At 52.7% G+C, this 15,257-nt stretch overlaps 1 protein-coding gene across 1 annotated transcript; it reads left to right on the forward strand.

The window, feature by feature from the left end:
* The first annotated feature begins 605 nt into the window (after positions 1-605).
* On the forward strand, positions 606-5,694 carry RCHY1 (ring finger and CHY zinc finger domain containing 1). The gene is made up of 9 exons (XM_054824027.1): positions 606-690; positions 786-905; positions 1,049-1,164; positions 1,268-1,346; positions 1,852-1,896; positions 2,004-2,062; positions 2,802-2,828; positions 3,096-3,216; positions 4,237-5,694. The coding sequence occupies exons 1-9, from the start codon at positions 634-636 to the stop codon at positions 4,363-4,365; spliced, it is 753 nt and encodes a 250-aa protein (XP_054680002.1). The 5' UTR covers positions 606-633; the 3' UTR covers positions 4,366-5,694.
* The last annotated feature ends 9,563 nt before the right edge of the window (positions 5,695-15,257 follow it).

The raw sequence follows: 15,257 nt of genomic DNA on the forward strand, positions 1-15,257 counted from the left end.
ATTTTCTGCTTTCTGGTGCTTACCAGAGCTATTTCTCATCCTTCCTTGGTTGCAGCCTCTTCAGATCACATCTGATGGATGGTGTGTTCTGGAGCGGAAGGAAATAGAAGATGCCCCTTGGCTGCTGCAAGGAGTTCTTGTTTCTCTTTTCAGCTAGATGCGTTTCCCACTTTCTTGAGTGCTCTTCAGATGAGCCAGCCTTTAATGACTTGAGAGCAGGAAACTAATTGTAACCACGGGGTCCTTGTTGAGTTGAAAGGAGACTTCTTTGGACATGAAAGGGGGCCTGGAAGAGGAAGTAAAAAATTAAATTTCTGCTCATGTTGCAATTCAGCTCCGCCCCAGCCCAGGCACCGAACGGAGCAGCCCGGGGGTTTGGGCGAGCCCCGAGATTTACCTGTGCTGCATGCGAGGGCCAAGACTTTGGGGGTGAGTATTTGGGGGCGAGAAAGGTTGGAGGGGAGGAAGGGTTTAGGGGAAAGGGGAGGAAGAAAGGAAGGTTTAAGGCAGAGGAGGGAGCTGAGTTGAAGCGGACCAGCTCCCGCCGCAGCAAGCAGCCGGCCCAGCTGGGCCCGGCACCCGGCCGGAAGCGGAAGCGGCGGGGCCGCCGGGCCGGGCGAGGCGGGGGCGGTCATGGCGGCAGGCGGGGAGGAGGGCTGCGAGCACTACCGGCGTGGCTGTCTGCTACGGGTGAGGTGGCGATGGTGGGACGCGGGGGTGGGCTAAGCGGACGCGGGGGTTGCCGGGGTCGGGCGTTGAGGTGCGCTGTACCGTGCCGTTTGCAGGCGCCGTGCTGTGGGAAGCTGTACGCCTGCCGGCTGTGCCACGACGCCGCCGAAGAGCACCGGCTGGACCGCTTCCGTGTGACCGAGGTGCAGTGCACCCGCTGCCGCCTCCTCCAGAAGGTAGGTCCGCTGTGGGGAGGGGGGGGGAAGCAGAGGGCGCCGCCATTTTGGGGGGGCGGTGCCGCCATGTTGGGCGGGGGGGGGGGGGTCGGCCGCGCACCTAACGGTCGTTTCTCCGGTTCCTCTCCCCGGTACGGCGGCAGGCCCAGCAGCGCTGCGAGGGCTGCCACAGCCTCTTCGGCGAGTATTACTGCGGTATCTGCCATCTCTTCGACCGCGACAAGAAGCAGTACCACTGTGCCGAGTGCGGCATTTGCAGGTATGTGAGGGGAGGGCGGGTCTCTCGGCCCGGGCCCTGCTCTGCTCGGGTGGGGGGGAACGGGGGGAGAACCGGCCTTGCCCTCTGACGCTTTTCTCCTCAGGATTGGTCCAAAGGAGGATTTTTTCCACTGTTCAAAATGCAATTTATGCTTAAGCTTGAGTCTTCGAGGAAAGCACAAGGTAAGAATACACCAGTTAATTCCTTATCTTATAAAAAAACCAGCCACTATGCCTTGAAAAATGAAAGCTGGCAGTACCTCGGCTCCATCTAAGGCCATAGGACGGGGGAGTGGCAGGTTCTCTCAGTGCACCTAACAGCAACGCAGAGGGCTTCTGGGCTGCCTTTGCTAGCAGTGGAAGGAAATAAACATTCTGGTCTCTTTCTCTTTTAAAAGGAGCTGTTGCTTGCACATGTGACAGTGTTAGAGCTCCTGCAGTATAGGAAAAGCTAGGCTGCTTATTGCTGTGGGAGTTCTGGGAGCCCTTTTCCTATTTATACCTTCAAGCTGTTTGGGTTTTAGTATGCTAAGCCATCTGTTAATTCTCAGAACTTCAAACCTAAATGCAAACAGTATCATTTTGTACATCTGTTCTTACCAATCTAAAGGAATTTTAGAATTTAGAAAAATGCAGCTGTCTGTGCGGTAGAATAACTGTTGGATTTTTTTTGTTTGTATTTACAAAGTGTATTGAAAACGTCTCCAGGCAGGACTGTCCGATATGTTTGGAGGTGAGCTGCTTCTTTTCATTTCTTGGATTTGTGTGCGGCTGTAATTTTGACTGCGTTTGAATTAATTTTCATGTTTGTTTGTTTGTCTGATACTTGCCTCGAAACAGGATATTCACACATCTCGTGTCGGAGCTCACGTTCTGCCGTGCGGTCACCTTCTTCACAGGTAAAATTGTAATTTTTCCCATGCTGAATTTCTTTCTGTTAGTACTTAAATTTCGAGAATCCTGTAGAGAGGCTCCTCCTTGGTGCAGAAACCAGTTGCACGGTGGGTTTAAGAGGTTGGTGGCAGCTCATGGGTTAGTTTTAGATTCGTTCCATAAGACAGCCCCCCAAGACAACGGAGTGCTCTGTTGTGCTACAAAAACTGTTGGGCTCTATTGGGATTTTAAAGTGATGTGATATGTATAGTTGGGTGCCTTTGGAGGAATAATGGCCACGTTTCCCTTCCATTTTCCCATTCTGCTTCTGTCTTGTGTTACAGATGCAGCTTTTTGTTATTCTGCTGGCTCTCTTGTTTCCCCCTCCCCGTTGTCTCTGTGTGCTAAGTGAAGGGCCTCTGTGTCTGACACAGGTCTTTCCGGACCGAATCTTCCTTTGCCTCCTGCCCATCTTACATTTACCTTGTGATGCATCACACTTGAACCACACAATTCTTGTCGTAGGATTCCCTCGTGTTAGGTTAGGAGACCTTAGAATGCCATCAAATGTGCTTTTTCTCCGGATTTTTGCCAAAGTACCCGGTAATTTTGCTGGGAAGCTTTCTTCTCCCTTGGACTCAGGATATTTTTTAACTTCTGATTTTGGAGATAGCAGTGTGCCTTTTGCCTTTGTTCAGTCCAAATGGGTTACCGGTCAGTAATTGCATTCTTCTTACTAAACTTCTCATTGTATTTTCTTTTCAGAACATGTTACGAAGACATGCTAAAGGAGTAAGTATTTCTAAACATCTTTTAATATTGCTGAAGTCCCCACGGATTACTTGGAGAGGGAAAGATCACGATGCCAGTCCTGTGCCAAATAACTTAAAGCCAACTCCTAAAGGCATGGGGGGCTTTAATTTCCAGTTCTGTTGGCGAGGACGTCTTGATTTGTGGCGTTTATTTTTGGTATGATTGGAAACTTGTCCTTTTGGGTGGGCTTGTTTCACGGCCCCACTCCATCTTCTGATTTAGACTTTTTTTCCCCCTTTACTACAGAGGTTACAGGTGTCCTTTGTGCATGCACTCGGCTTTAGATATGACGAGGTACTGGCGTCAGCTGGATGACGAAGTAGCGCAGACTCCTATGCCCACAGAGTATCAGAACATGATGGTGGAGGTAAGAGATGAGACTTGGAGCAGTGTCTCTGTTCTTGGCGGGTTTGTCCCTTTGCGTTACGGGCAGTAGAGGGCACCAGGAACTCGTCCTGGATCAGAAATCAACCTGTCGGTTAGGCAATGATGAAGAAATGTTGTGTTGTAGGCTTATGGTATTCATCCACTGGGTGTGGGTTTTTATAAACACACAAAAAAAAGCACCCCCCACCTGCACTCCAAAAAATTACCATCCCCAAAACCACAGCCTAAGTCTTAGCGTTGCAGTATCACACAGCAGAGAAGTGACTTCGTCTTGGGAAGTATCTCGCTTTCTCGCTGTTATAGCGAAAAGGAGGTACGTTTGGGTTTTAGCAGCTTGGAGCTTTGTGTTCCGGACTAAACACCGTGGGTTTTCTGCAAAAATATTCAGGTACGGATTTGTGAAGGCTAGCGCACAGAGACTTCTTGTGTTTGCTTTCTGTTTCTTGGTGTTAATTCGGAACTGTGAAAGTGGTGCTGTTTGCAGGTAACCCTGAATTAAATGGTACTGGCGGTTAATGTTTTAATTGCATCTGTTACGGTTTAGACAACCCACCCTGCCAACTCTTGCGTCAGGGTATTTGGAAAAAATCTCTTTACCGCCTGTTTTGGGGAGAAGGCTCCCTCGCCTGCCTGGCACAGCGGACCGGCTAGCCTTGCTAGTTGCTGTTAATCTGCCCTTATTTTCACTTGAGGGTTTCTCTGGTCATTTCCTGCATCGAGAGAAGAAGCCAAAGCATGTCTCTCTCCGACTTAGGCAACGAGTCACCTTGCCGCACTAAATGTAAACTCTCTGTGATGATACAGTGTGATCTGAGTACAAAAGGAAAAGTTAAATCAGCCCTATATATTTATATTCCTCTGCTGTCTTTAAACGGAAGATATTTCCTGCTTTGTCCCCCGATGGCAAACCAGTTCTGTGATTGCTAGAAGCACGGTTGTCGTATATTCTCGTGTCCTGCTGATGAGAAAGCCTCTCTATCTCTCTTTCCTACGCATGCAGATCCTTTGCAATGACTGCAACGCCCGGTCTACGGTGCAGTTCCATCTCCTAGGCATGAAGTGCAAAAACTGTGAATCTTATAACACAGCCCAAGATGGAAAATGCCGGCTGTCTTTGGAGGAGCAGTGACCGGGACAGGCGCGGCGTTCGGCTGGATGAGGAAGGCTCTGCCACAGAAGAGACTGTCTATTTAAAAAAAAAAAAAAAAAAAACACACTTGTCAGTAAAAAATTTGTTCCAAGTTGTCATGGCACCAGTGAAATGGTTCCAAGGTTTAATTAATGCTGGTGCAAAGGGGTTTTGCTGATTATGCCCCCTTCCCTAGTACCTGGGGCGTAGCACTGTCAGGCCCTTGAGGAAATTCCCCGTGGAGCCGTGTGATGCCAGATGGTTAGTTTTTAGGGAGAAGGGAGCCCTTTAAAAGAGCTGTTTACTGTGTCAGAGAAGAGACAGCCTACAAGAAGAACTTAAAGATGCAAAATAAGAAACGACAAGCAGCTGACACAGCAGAAGATGTTTTGGGGCAGCTGAAGGTTGTGAGCATAACAGGAGGTGGAGGTATAGCTGTTCCGGTTGCAGCTGTTGGGGAAAATGGGTAGCTCTTGAGAGTGGCCTTTTTAGATAAAGGTGACATCCGCAGAGTTTTACGTGAGTACGTTTTGTTCCTTTTAAACGACGTGTTTGTTCTCGGGCCTCGGAGCCATCGGCACAAGTGGCCGGAGCAGGCGAGCGTGCAGAAACAGCATCTCTTGGCTGGATTTGCCGACGTGCATGGTCGCGTTTACACCCGTTTCTCCCTCGTTTTGCTTTATTTTCTTAGAAAGGCCGAGGTGTCGTAGGGTTGTAGACTCGTGCGTAGGTTGATGTTTTGATGCTGAAGTACACAGAGTGAAGCGCATCCCCTTGTCTTGTCAGGATTGACGTCGGGCCGTCTCATCGGGCTGAGCCAGAGATGTTTGCTAAAGTAACAGTTCAGAGGCACTCGAGTAGTGCAGGGACCAATTTTCCATGGTTTGGGTTGGTTTGTTTTTTTTTTTTTTTATAGTATCTAATTTCACTATGGGGAGAGATCAGAAAATGGAGGAGTGCTTTTTAAAAAAAAAAAAATCAAATCTAGTTCTTGTAATATCCTGCCCAAGGTGTTCTGCAGTCTAAATATTACAGGAAGTTCTTAGTTTCTGAGAATTTCAGAACATGCAAATAGTATTCAGTAATGAAAAATATTAAAAAAAAAAAAAAAAAAAAAGCCCAGTTGCTCTACACCATAAAAACTACTTGGTTTTAACTTGTTCTACAGTAAAACAATAGCTTTTCTTAACCTGACCATGCCCCTTGCTGTATGAAATACGAGGACTCGGACGACAGCGTTACTGTAGCTTGCCTTTACTGGAGTATCTTCTTCTGAAGCACTTTGCTCACTACTATAAATAAATATAAAATAATGTCTCTATTAAAGCAGGTTACGTGTGACGTGCTCTCCTTTTACAGACGTGCTCTGGGAATTCCCGGCTGACTTTATACTACAATTTGACACTGAAAAATGAGAGTTAGGTGTCTGGATGGTGACCTGTGGGGCTTTATTATGAAAATAGTGATTTTGGCAGCTCCTGTATTTCTGTGGTATGAGGGGAGGAGCGGGACTGGTCCTGGTTTGGCCTGTCCTGTACTGGAAGGACTGGGATGAGCTGGACCAAGTCTGGGTCGGCGCCGCTGGGTGCAGGGGGGCTCTCCCTGCCCTGCGCAGTGGTGCTGGGGGCAGGACAGAGCCAGACCCCTTGGGGGCATCGGGCAGCAGAACGGGAGGAAAAATGGGTTTTACAGGATCAGGCCTGGAGGGTCTGTCAGTCCTGCACCGTAATATTGCGTACCCATGCGTTCCGCCGCGATGAGGTCATATTACCTGTCGCTGAGACGGGAGACTCTTTAATAAAATTTTGGCACAAATACTTAAATGTGACTTAGCAGAGCCCCCTCCGGCACCGCCAAACCTCTTGTCTCCTTACTCCCTCGCTGCGCTGTTTTACGGGGAGCGGTGAGTTGGAGGGGAGTCCCCGTTAAACATGAAACCAGAGCTGTTCGTTTGGGCCCAGCGAGCTGCCGAAGCTCAGTTTGTGCAGCTCACAGCTCGCCTCTCCCACCCCAAACCTGCCCATACCACCTTACTCCATCCCGGCCGCGGTACGGGGGATGCGGTGGGCCGCGGCTATGTGCACGGCAGAACGGGCGCTGTGGGTCGAAGCTGGTTTTTTCCACCCTGGGTGGTGGGGAGGTGTGCGTGGGGCCAGGTGGGCTGCATCGGCTCATCCAGAGCCACCAATAGGCTGTGCTGGGTGGGAGAAGGGTGCTTGGGGAGGGAGCAGGTGGGGCTCCTGTCCTGGCTTCTGCTGGAGTATCTCCCGGCCTTTGGGGGTGCTTCTGGGGAAAGGTGCTTTTTGGAGATGGGGGGGGGGTGTTATGGGCTGTGCTAGACACCAGCTGGTGTTTCCCCTTGGGGGCTGCTGTTAGAATGAGGGAAACTGGGGGTACTGCGTTGTCTTTGGAAGTTAAAGTGCAGAAGGAGCACGGCTTGGCTTCTCGCTGTCTTCTCCATCCTCGCATGAGTGGCGTTTGGGGTTGGACACCTGGGGAAGGTCTCTCTGAGAGGCTGTGGGCTGGGGAAGGGGCTGGTTGGGCTGTGGGACCGTGAGTCATGCTGCCACGGGCATATTGAGGTGTTTCACAGGGCTGACCTCTCCGCTTGACTTGAAGCTCCTGTAGATGGCCAGAAGGACTCTGCTCTTGCTTACGGATGATGGTTTTGGTTCCTCCATGGAAGCTGCCAGCAAGATTTCCTGCTGCTTCGGAGCACCCTCCAAATGTGCGCCGTCACCTGGTGGCTTCGCTACCTTCCTTGGACAGAGACCCGCTCCCAGGTAAGTCCTGTGGGCTCGTATCACCTCGGAGGAGTTGTCATCTCAAAGGTTTTGCGGTCTTGTAAGGACGTGCCCAGCTCGGGCAACAGGGCTGTGCATGGTATTATTTTTTTTTTTTTTTAATGAGGAGGAAGCAGCAGCTCTGGGTGCGCAGGGGAATTTGGGTGCCTGATGCCAGCCGAGCTCTGACCACCGCCGCTGCTGCGCTGAGTCTTGCTCAGAAGCTGCTGCTGCCCAAAGACCTCCAGCCCCGTGGTGACTACCAGCACGGTGGCTTTGGCTGCCCAGAAGCAGGATAAAAAGAGTTCAGGTGATGCCACTTAAATGTTTTCAAGCTGCTCTTCTTGCTTGTGCGTTACAGCTTGAGAAGTGACTTGCCTCTGGCTTTAAAAGGACAGGCAGGGTTCAATGAACTGTGAACGGGATAAAAATGTGATGTCAAGCGATGTCTTTGAGATGAATGTGAGGAATGTGGTTTTGCTGTATTATTAAAGCAGTAATAGTCCTTCTCCTCCCAAAGAGGAGGAAAAAAAAAATCCCTTGACCACAGTTTTAGTTGACGCTTGAGAAGCCCACTGATGGCAAATGCTGGGTAGCGGGGCCAAGATTTGGATGGTGGCCGGAGAGGCAGAGATGGCACGGAGATGCGTTGGGGAGCTGTGTCTAGTCCTCGTGTGCCCCAAAATCAGGACGGGCTGTCTCTGCAGATGAGTGTGGTGGTGTCCCTGGCTAGGCGATGAGTGCTCTGGGTTGATGGCAGAGGTGCCCCCACCTTCTGCTGCTCTGTAACCAGGTGATAAAACACTCTTTTGGGTTCCTCGCAAGCAAGTCTTGGTGACACGGGGTTGTCATAGGTACTACCTGTGCTCCCTTGTGAGGCTCAAGCCTGGCTTCATCGGCACCTGGTAGCTGTTGCCTTCAGGAGGTGGGGAGATGTTGAGCACATCTGAAGTGCCGCTGGAGGTGGAGTAACTTGCCTCGTACGTGTCTCTAGGGATTTGCGCTGGTGGGTGGAGAAATGGAGACTGTGAGGTCCGCACCGTCTCCTCGGGAAGGGCTGGGCTTGCCCACCCCAGCTAGGAGCTACGTTGCCACCCCAACGCCTGTGCTGGTGAGCCTTTGGGCAAGGATGCTGTTATCCCACCGGGTCCAACAGACCTCTTGTCTCCTTCTGGCAGGCCTTGTCTCTCCGAGAGGAGAACTGTGGCCGTGAAAGCAGGAAGGCCACCGGTGACGGTGGGCCACGCAGGACTCAAACCTCTTCAGCCAGCAGATGCAGCAATCCAGCCTTAATTAAAAAACCAGAGCAGGCAAATTCTCCCTGCGAGCGGCTGCTAGGGAGAAACAGATGCAGCAATTAGTTCATTAACTGGATGAAGTATATATTTAAAGAGACATGTTACTCCAGGGCCGAAGGATGCGCGGACGGGGGGGCGTTGCTGCTGGGGAGCACGGGGGGACAACGCAGGCTTGTGGCTTGCCAAGGTCGAGGCTGAATTTCCGTGCGTCTTGCAGCTATCGTTTCCAGAGCGCTCCGCTCATTACCAGCAAAGTGTTTCCTGTTTGTGGGTTTTTGGTTGGGGGTTTTTTGTGGATTTTTTTTTTTTTCCTTACAAAAATACTATCAGTTTATTTAGCTGATAAATACTATCGTGGTGCAGCTGGGAAGCCAACTTTGGAAAAGTCAAGAGCGAAGTAGCCTTTGGCTGTGTTGCTAACTGTAAAACCGTGCTGGTCAAGTCCACAACCAAGCAAATGTGATGCTAAATGGGAAGCTAATCTTACCCCAGCTGGAAATATTCCTGTTTGGGTTCTGACCACAAGAGGAGGCTGAAAGAAAACCCTTAGTCGAACCGAGCTTTGGGAGAGCAGCTCCCTCCCCAGCTGGACTTTTTGCATTGGGTTGAAAAGGAAAACGATCTTGGGGATGGGATCCAGCTGACTTTGACCTTTTGCTCTCCTGCTTTTGGTGTTTGCCTCTGCAAAGTCAGGGGGGCGGCCGGGGAACCCGATGCCACCGGCTGAACCTCTGTATCATGCGTTTAGCTTGGCACCGAGCCCTTAACTCCCTTTGCCAGGGAAATAAATTGCATTGCGCAGCAGAAAAACAAACGGCTTTCCGAGGCGATAAAGACAAATGTAGGAGATAAAGACAGACAAGGAGCTGCTGTATGGGATGGAAGGTGCTGCACTGAGCTTTGCTGCCCTGTCCCGCGAAGATGGCGGATACGGTCCCTTTTGGGAGCGTGGGGAGAAGAGTCCTGTCTAGCAGTGCTGTCGTGCAAAGCGGGGTTCATTCCCACATCCTGGGGTTCAATCTCATCCTCCCAGGGACTGGTGCATCTGAGGAGGCTGTTCCCTTGCTTCGATGGAGCGGGAGGGTCTGCCCAGCTTCTGCAGGGGGGGGCGCAGGGCAGGTTGCGGGGCTGTAAGGATGAGCTGGTGCTGCTTTCCGTCCTTGCCGTGGGCTGGCGTCAAGCGGAGAGACGTGGTATTGACCTTGGGTGCTTCCCTGGGGCGGGCACGGCCCCCCCCCCCCCCATCTCCATCCTACCGTGTTCGAATGTGCCCTAGCAGCCGAGCGCTGCGGGGAGGATGCTTGGATCGGAGCGGTGCGATGGTCCAGGGATGAAGGCAGCGTGGCGGCACAGCCAGGGCTTGCCCGCTGGCTAAGGGAGCTGTCGCCGAGCTGTCCTTCACGCCGCAGGGCCCAGCAGCGAGCTGCCGCGCTGCCTGCCACCCGAAATCAAGGCTCGCTCGCTGGTGTAGGGCAAAAATTGGGAGCAGATGGGATTATTGCTGCCTCGTGGGGAAAAATGCAGTGTTCCGGCAGGCGCAAGGGCCGCAGGCACAAACAAGGTCAGCGGAGCTATTAATAAAGCCAGGTGCTGCTGAAGTACGTGTTAACTCAGGAGAGGGACTCGTTAAGCCAACGAGCGGAGCGATGCGGGACCAGGGGGCTCGGCTGAGCCCTCCGTTCCCGTGGGAAGGTGCAGAGCGATGGCTCAGGAGCAGTGGGGAAAGGGGAATCCCTGATTTTGGGCTGGAAGGATGGGTTTAATGGCTCTGTTGTGGTTCTTGACTTGCTGGCAGAAAGCAGGTGAGTGTGATCTGATGGCCTTGGGTCCGATAACATCATTTGGGGGGGGGGGGAAGTAGGGATGTTGCCTATTAAACCTCCCGTACAGCCTTCCCCTCCCACGGGCTCCTCTCAAGCTGGCTGCGTGCCCGGGGATGGGTGTGTGGGTGCAAGGCTGGAGCTGGAGGGGTGCTGGAGTGGTACCCCAGAGCTGGTGGCCGTGACGCTCAACCCGAAGCTCTGATGCAGCAGCAGCAGCAGCGTGTGTTTTCCATCTGCATCCCTGGGAGGGCTTGGGGAAAGACAGGGAGCATTTTGCCGCTGGCCCCCACCTCTTGGGTGGGAGAAGACCCTTCTCTGAAGGTGTGCGGGTTCCTCCTTGCTTCTGCACGCTTAGAAAAAACCCTGTCCTGCAGCAGAAGAGCCCTGGCTTCCCCGGGGCCGAGGCTGATGTCTTGCCCCTGCCCGGCTGCAGAGAAGCCATCTGTTTTTCCTTTCCAACTGGAAGGAACACAATTAGGGAAAGGCTCATCATGTCGTGCTATTTATAACTCGGAGGGCTAGCAGAGCATCTGTCTCTCCAGCTCCAAGCAGGGCTAGCTTAGCCCAGGGCTGTGCCGGGACCTCTTTGTGCTGGAAACGCGGTGATTTCCTTGTTTTTTCTCCTTGATGGTCCCAGCTGGAGTTAGGGGGGAGTTTCCACGGGGGACTCGTAACTTGTCCTTTACACTTGTCATGAAATAGTTGTTCGCTGACACCCGAACCTGTATCTTTTGCAAGGAGCTGGCTCCGGTCTGGGTGGTGGAGGCTGGAGCAGAGCCTCTGGGGGCACCTTGGGGTGCTCCCCCCCGCCAACTTGGCTCCTCTTGGTCATCTCCTACAGCTTTTGAGGACAGGAGTCCCTCAGGGCTGATGGAATTGCAGGTCCAGGTCCCTGTAATACAGCTGCTGCCCAGCTGAGCACATGGGATAGGGTGGATGGAAGACGCCTTGGTGCTCTGTAGAAAAAAAAAAAAACCCTTTCTAAACGTGTGAAACGCTTGCAAAATACTGGGTTGTCTGAAGACTTGTGAGAAATGGTTAGGCCTTCTGGTTGTGCTTGCAAGTAGCTTTGTTGGCAAATCAAAGAAATTAAACACCCGGAGCCTCTGGCTGTTGGTAGCTGCTGGCAAGTGGAGGTGGCAGGAGGGTGGCTGGGCTCCAGCGTGCCGTTGGGAGGTTGCCCACCCAAGGGAGAAGTCCCACCAGAAGCTGATGGCTCCCGGTTGTGCCCCTTGACGCAGGCAGAGCTGCTGTTTGCTTGCCAAAGCTCAGCCCTTCACCCTGCCCTGGGTGTGCTGAGGGGAGCAGAAGACCTCCCCAGCTGGGTCTTAGCTTGCGTTGGGTACCCAAGGCTGCTCTTGGCTGATAAATCAAAGCCTAAAAATAAATAAAAAAAAGTAGATATCTTTCTGTAGCATCCAGGAAAACAAGCTGGGTAGGCTGAAGGCCAAGTGGTTTTATTGGAGGTGGTTGTGAGCTGAAGGAGGAGAGGGCTTCCCTGAGCTGCCTGTTGCTTGAGAAATGACCTTTGAATAGGAGCAGCACCTGAAGACGACAGCCATCCAGCAACGCGTGTTCAGCGGGCCACGGCGACGGGTTCGGTGACGTCTGGTCCTTTGCGTTGCAAGCTTTCCAGGGGGTTTTTGGTGGGAAGTCACTTGTTGGAGGCTGGAGCCGTAGGAACGTGCGGTGCAAGGACGAGGTGACGCCTTCAGCTCTGGTCTGAGCTGCCGTGTGCTTAATGGGCCCTGCTCTCACCTGGGGGGTAATTAACTCATCTAATGAGCATTATTGCTCTTGGAGGCTGCAACCGAGAGCAATGCAAGGACCCAACCTGGAGAGGGATCACGTCATCTGTAGCGCCGCTGCCAGACTCTGCTGCTGCCCGAAAGGCCGGGGGAATGGGATGTTCTGCACAGAGCTATGTGAACTATTTCTTCTATATAAATAAAATACCTCTGAGATGAAACTGAGCCAAAGGGGTGGGGGGAGGAGGGGGGGAGCCTTGGGGAAAAATGGGATTTTGCTGGTTTTGTAAATAAAACAAGCTGGTGGCAGAGAATTATCCTCATTTAAAAAAAAAAGAAAAGGAAAGGGGGGGGGGAAAGGCTTTGTTTTTATGGCATGTCTTGGCTATTTTTTTTTTCCTGTTCCTCCTTGCCATAGTAGTGTGGGAGGACAGAAATCCCTGGGTAAGCTGGAGGCTCTGAGGTGGGAAGATGAGAAGGGTGTTTGCAGCCATCATCTCGAACGCAGGCATCGTTCCTGCCCAAGGCTGACCCTTCGGGGGCATCATCCCCCATAATAAGTGCTTTTTTTTTTTTTTCATTTGGCAAGCACATCTGTTATTTTTTAGGCTGTCTTGCGCCTTGGCCCTTGCTGGCACACAGTGCTGTAGACATAAACACATCACCCCTGTCTCAGGGTGGATGCGTTATGAATAAATGATGTATAAAGTCTGGCGTTAGCTGTGGGGTGGTCACCCAGGAAAGCCCTTTGATGCGGTCTCAGCCCCAGCTCCCTCTGCCCCGTACCAGAGCTGCGCCTGCACAGCATCTTTCCTCCGCCAGACCCCATCTCCTGGTCCCCCTGAAGTCCCAAACCCAGCAGGCAGCTGGATGTGGCCGTGGGTTTCTGAGCAGGCAGGCTCTGGTGGGGCTGGCCGAGTCCGGTGGAGCGGCCGGTGTGCCTTGCAGAGGCTTGGGCTTTCCGTGGGCTTAGCTGAAATAACTCCCGGCTCTTTATTCTTGGCGAAGCGACGTATTTAACGCCCGTGCGGAGGGCTGAGTTGCACCGTGCTCGTGTGGCCAGGGCATCTCGGTCACGGTCCCTGCCTCCACCCCTGTAGCTTGTACCTGGGGCGTATCCCGCGGTACCCAGCCTTGCGAGCCCTTCCCCAGCTGATTTTGGCCCCGAGCTGGGAGCCCGGCTCACCTTCGCTTACCCCTGTCATTTTACGGAGGATGCTCTGAGGCGTGGGGGTGGTACCGCACCACGTACCCCTGCCTGCTGTTTTTGGCTCTGTTGCCAGCCTCGGGGAACAAACGCGCTGTATTCATTGATGATTTGCTGCTCGGAGTTGGTGAGTGATGTCCTCACGCCTTCCTCTCTGCCCCCAGCAGTGAGCGCCGTTAAAAAAGAATGCAAGGGGTTTTGCAAGAAGCCTTTTTTCAAGGAAAGAAGAAAATAAATCCTTTCTTCTTTTACCTTACCTGTTAGGTGAGTGCTTTAGGGCAGAGGTTTGGCTTTGCTGCTTACTCCATGCCAGAGAGCAAAGAAAAAGCCCTGGGGATGGTTTCTGGTCCCAGGCTCTTGCGGGAAGCGAGGAATCTCTTTTTCGTCCCGAGATATCCCCCAAAATACGTACAACCTCTTCCTTGCGTTGTGGGCAAGAGAGATTGATTCATTTTAAGCATCCAAGCTTAGGGTCGAGCGGGAGAGCGGAGCCCACGGGCCAGCTGTGCGGACCCACAGCTCCCCAGCGCCGGGGACGAGACGGCGTCTGGTTTTCGCCGCTGGTGCAGTAGACAAAGTGTGAGTTTGCGTGTGAAATTAGGTCTGGGTTAAGATGACACCCGATTTCTTTTCTCCTTCATGAAAAAGGAATTTATTCCCCTGGGGATTATAAATTTTTTAAGTGAAGGTGATGGCTTTTCCTCTCCCTTTATTCCATCACTTATTTTAGCAGCAACGTTTGAGCAAAGCGACTGATTTTTCTTTTAATAGTTTGGGTGGGTTTTTGGACGGCGCCATGCCATCCAATTTATTTCAAGAAAAGAAGGGAGAAGAGTGGGGGGTTTTGTTCACATAGTGTGTGATTCTTAGCCAAGGTGGCCTAATTTGCTGCATCTCGGCTGCCAAAAAGGCAAAAGGGAGTTTTGCTCATCCCGAGCATCCTCGGAGCCTGCGCCGCTGCTGCGCTTCCTGCCTGGGCATCGCCTTCCCCTCTCTTCCCCTTCCTCCCTAAGCGCATCCCGTCATTGCGGAGCATTTTGGGAATAGCTGGCAGGATGCTGTCCTAGGGAAGAGGGCGAGCGGGACCCAGAGCGGTCCTTCCCTAAATCTCACCCCGTATATAATCCTAGCCCCAAGAGTTTCCCGGGCTGGCTGTGGTTTGAAGGTGCAGCGACTGTTTGCTGCTTTATTCACTGTTTCCACCCCGTTTGAACTACAAGAGGGTGAGGAACAGCTCGCTCTCCACATCTTAGCGGTTAGGCGTAGTGCCAGCAAATCTCACGCTGAAGTCTGGCTGCTGAGCCGGGCTTCAGCCACCCGACCAACGCTCATATAAAAAGGGAGGGGAAAGGACGGGCCGCGGCAGAGGCTAAAAAAGGCTAGGAAGGAAAAGGACAATGCAGAACGATTGCATTTCCTTTTGGGAAGCGGAGCTGGAGGACACGTCCTTGTTTCTCCCGACCTTTCCAGGTGGCTGTTATGGTGCCGGGCGCATTTATGACGCTTGCTTGATGAAAATCAAGAGATGATGCATCTGTTGCGGGAAGCAATCATGCAAACGCCCCGTGCTTTGATGTTCCCCAGAACGTTTCGGTTAGCAGCCGGGCCTGTTTCCCAGCCTGTGCCTCCGCTGCCGATTAACCTGCAGCAAAGCTGCGTCTGGGGTGAGATGGCAGCTCCAGCCTCTCCCGCCTCACCTGGTTGCATCCCGTAGGGAACAGCGGCTTCTTCTTGGTCGCCCTCCCTATAGCAGCAGCCGCCCTCCTGCTGCAGGGCTGCGGCTTGAGCAAAGAGGTACCTGGGGGGATGCCCTGGCGAACCTCACGCCCTCCCCGTGCAAGAAAACAGTCGGTAATGAAGAGCAGGGACGTAAAATGCTGCAAACTGGCACGTCTCTACCTGCGGAGGGGTGCTGCTGCCTTCCCCAAAATCCCTCCAGGAACTCGGTCGTGCCACCGTGTTGCTGGGGGTCTGGGGGAAGCGGCCGATCAGCAGCCTCCGCGGTGACGGTGACCAGCTCTGGGGGGTCGCTG

This window comes from Grus americana, chromosome 4 (genome assembly GCF_028858705.1).
Source record: "Grus americana isolate bGruAme1 chromosome 4, bGruAme1.mat, whole genome shotgun sequence".
Taxonomy (NCBI): Eukaryota; Metazoa; Chordata; class Aves; order Gruiformes; family Gruidae; genus Grus; species Grus americana.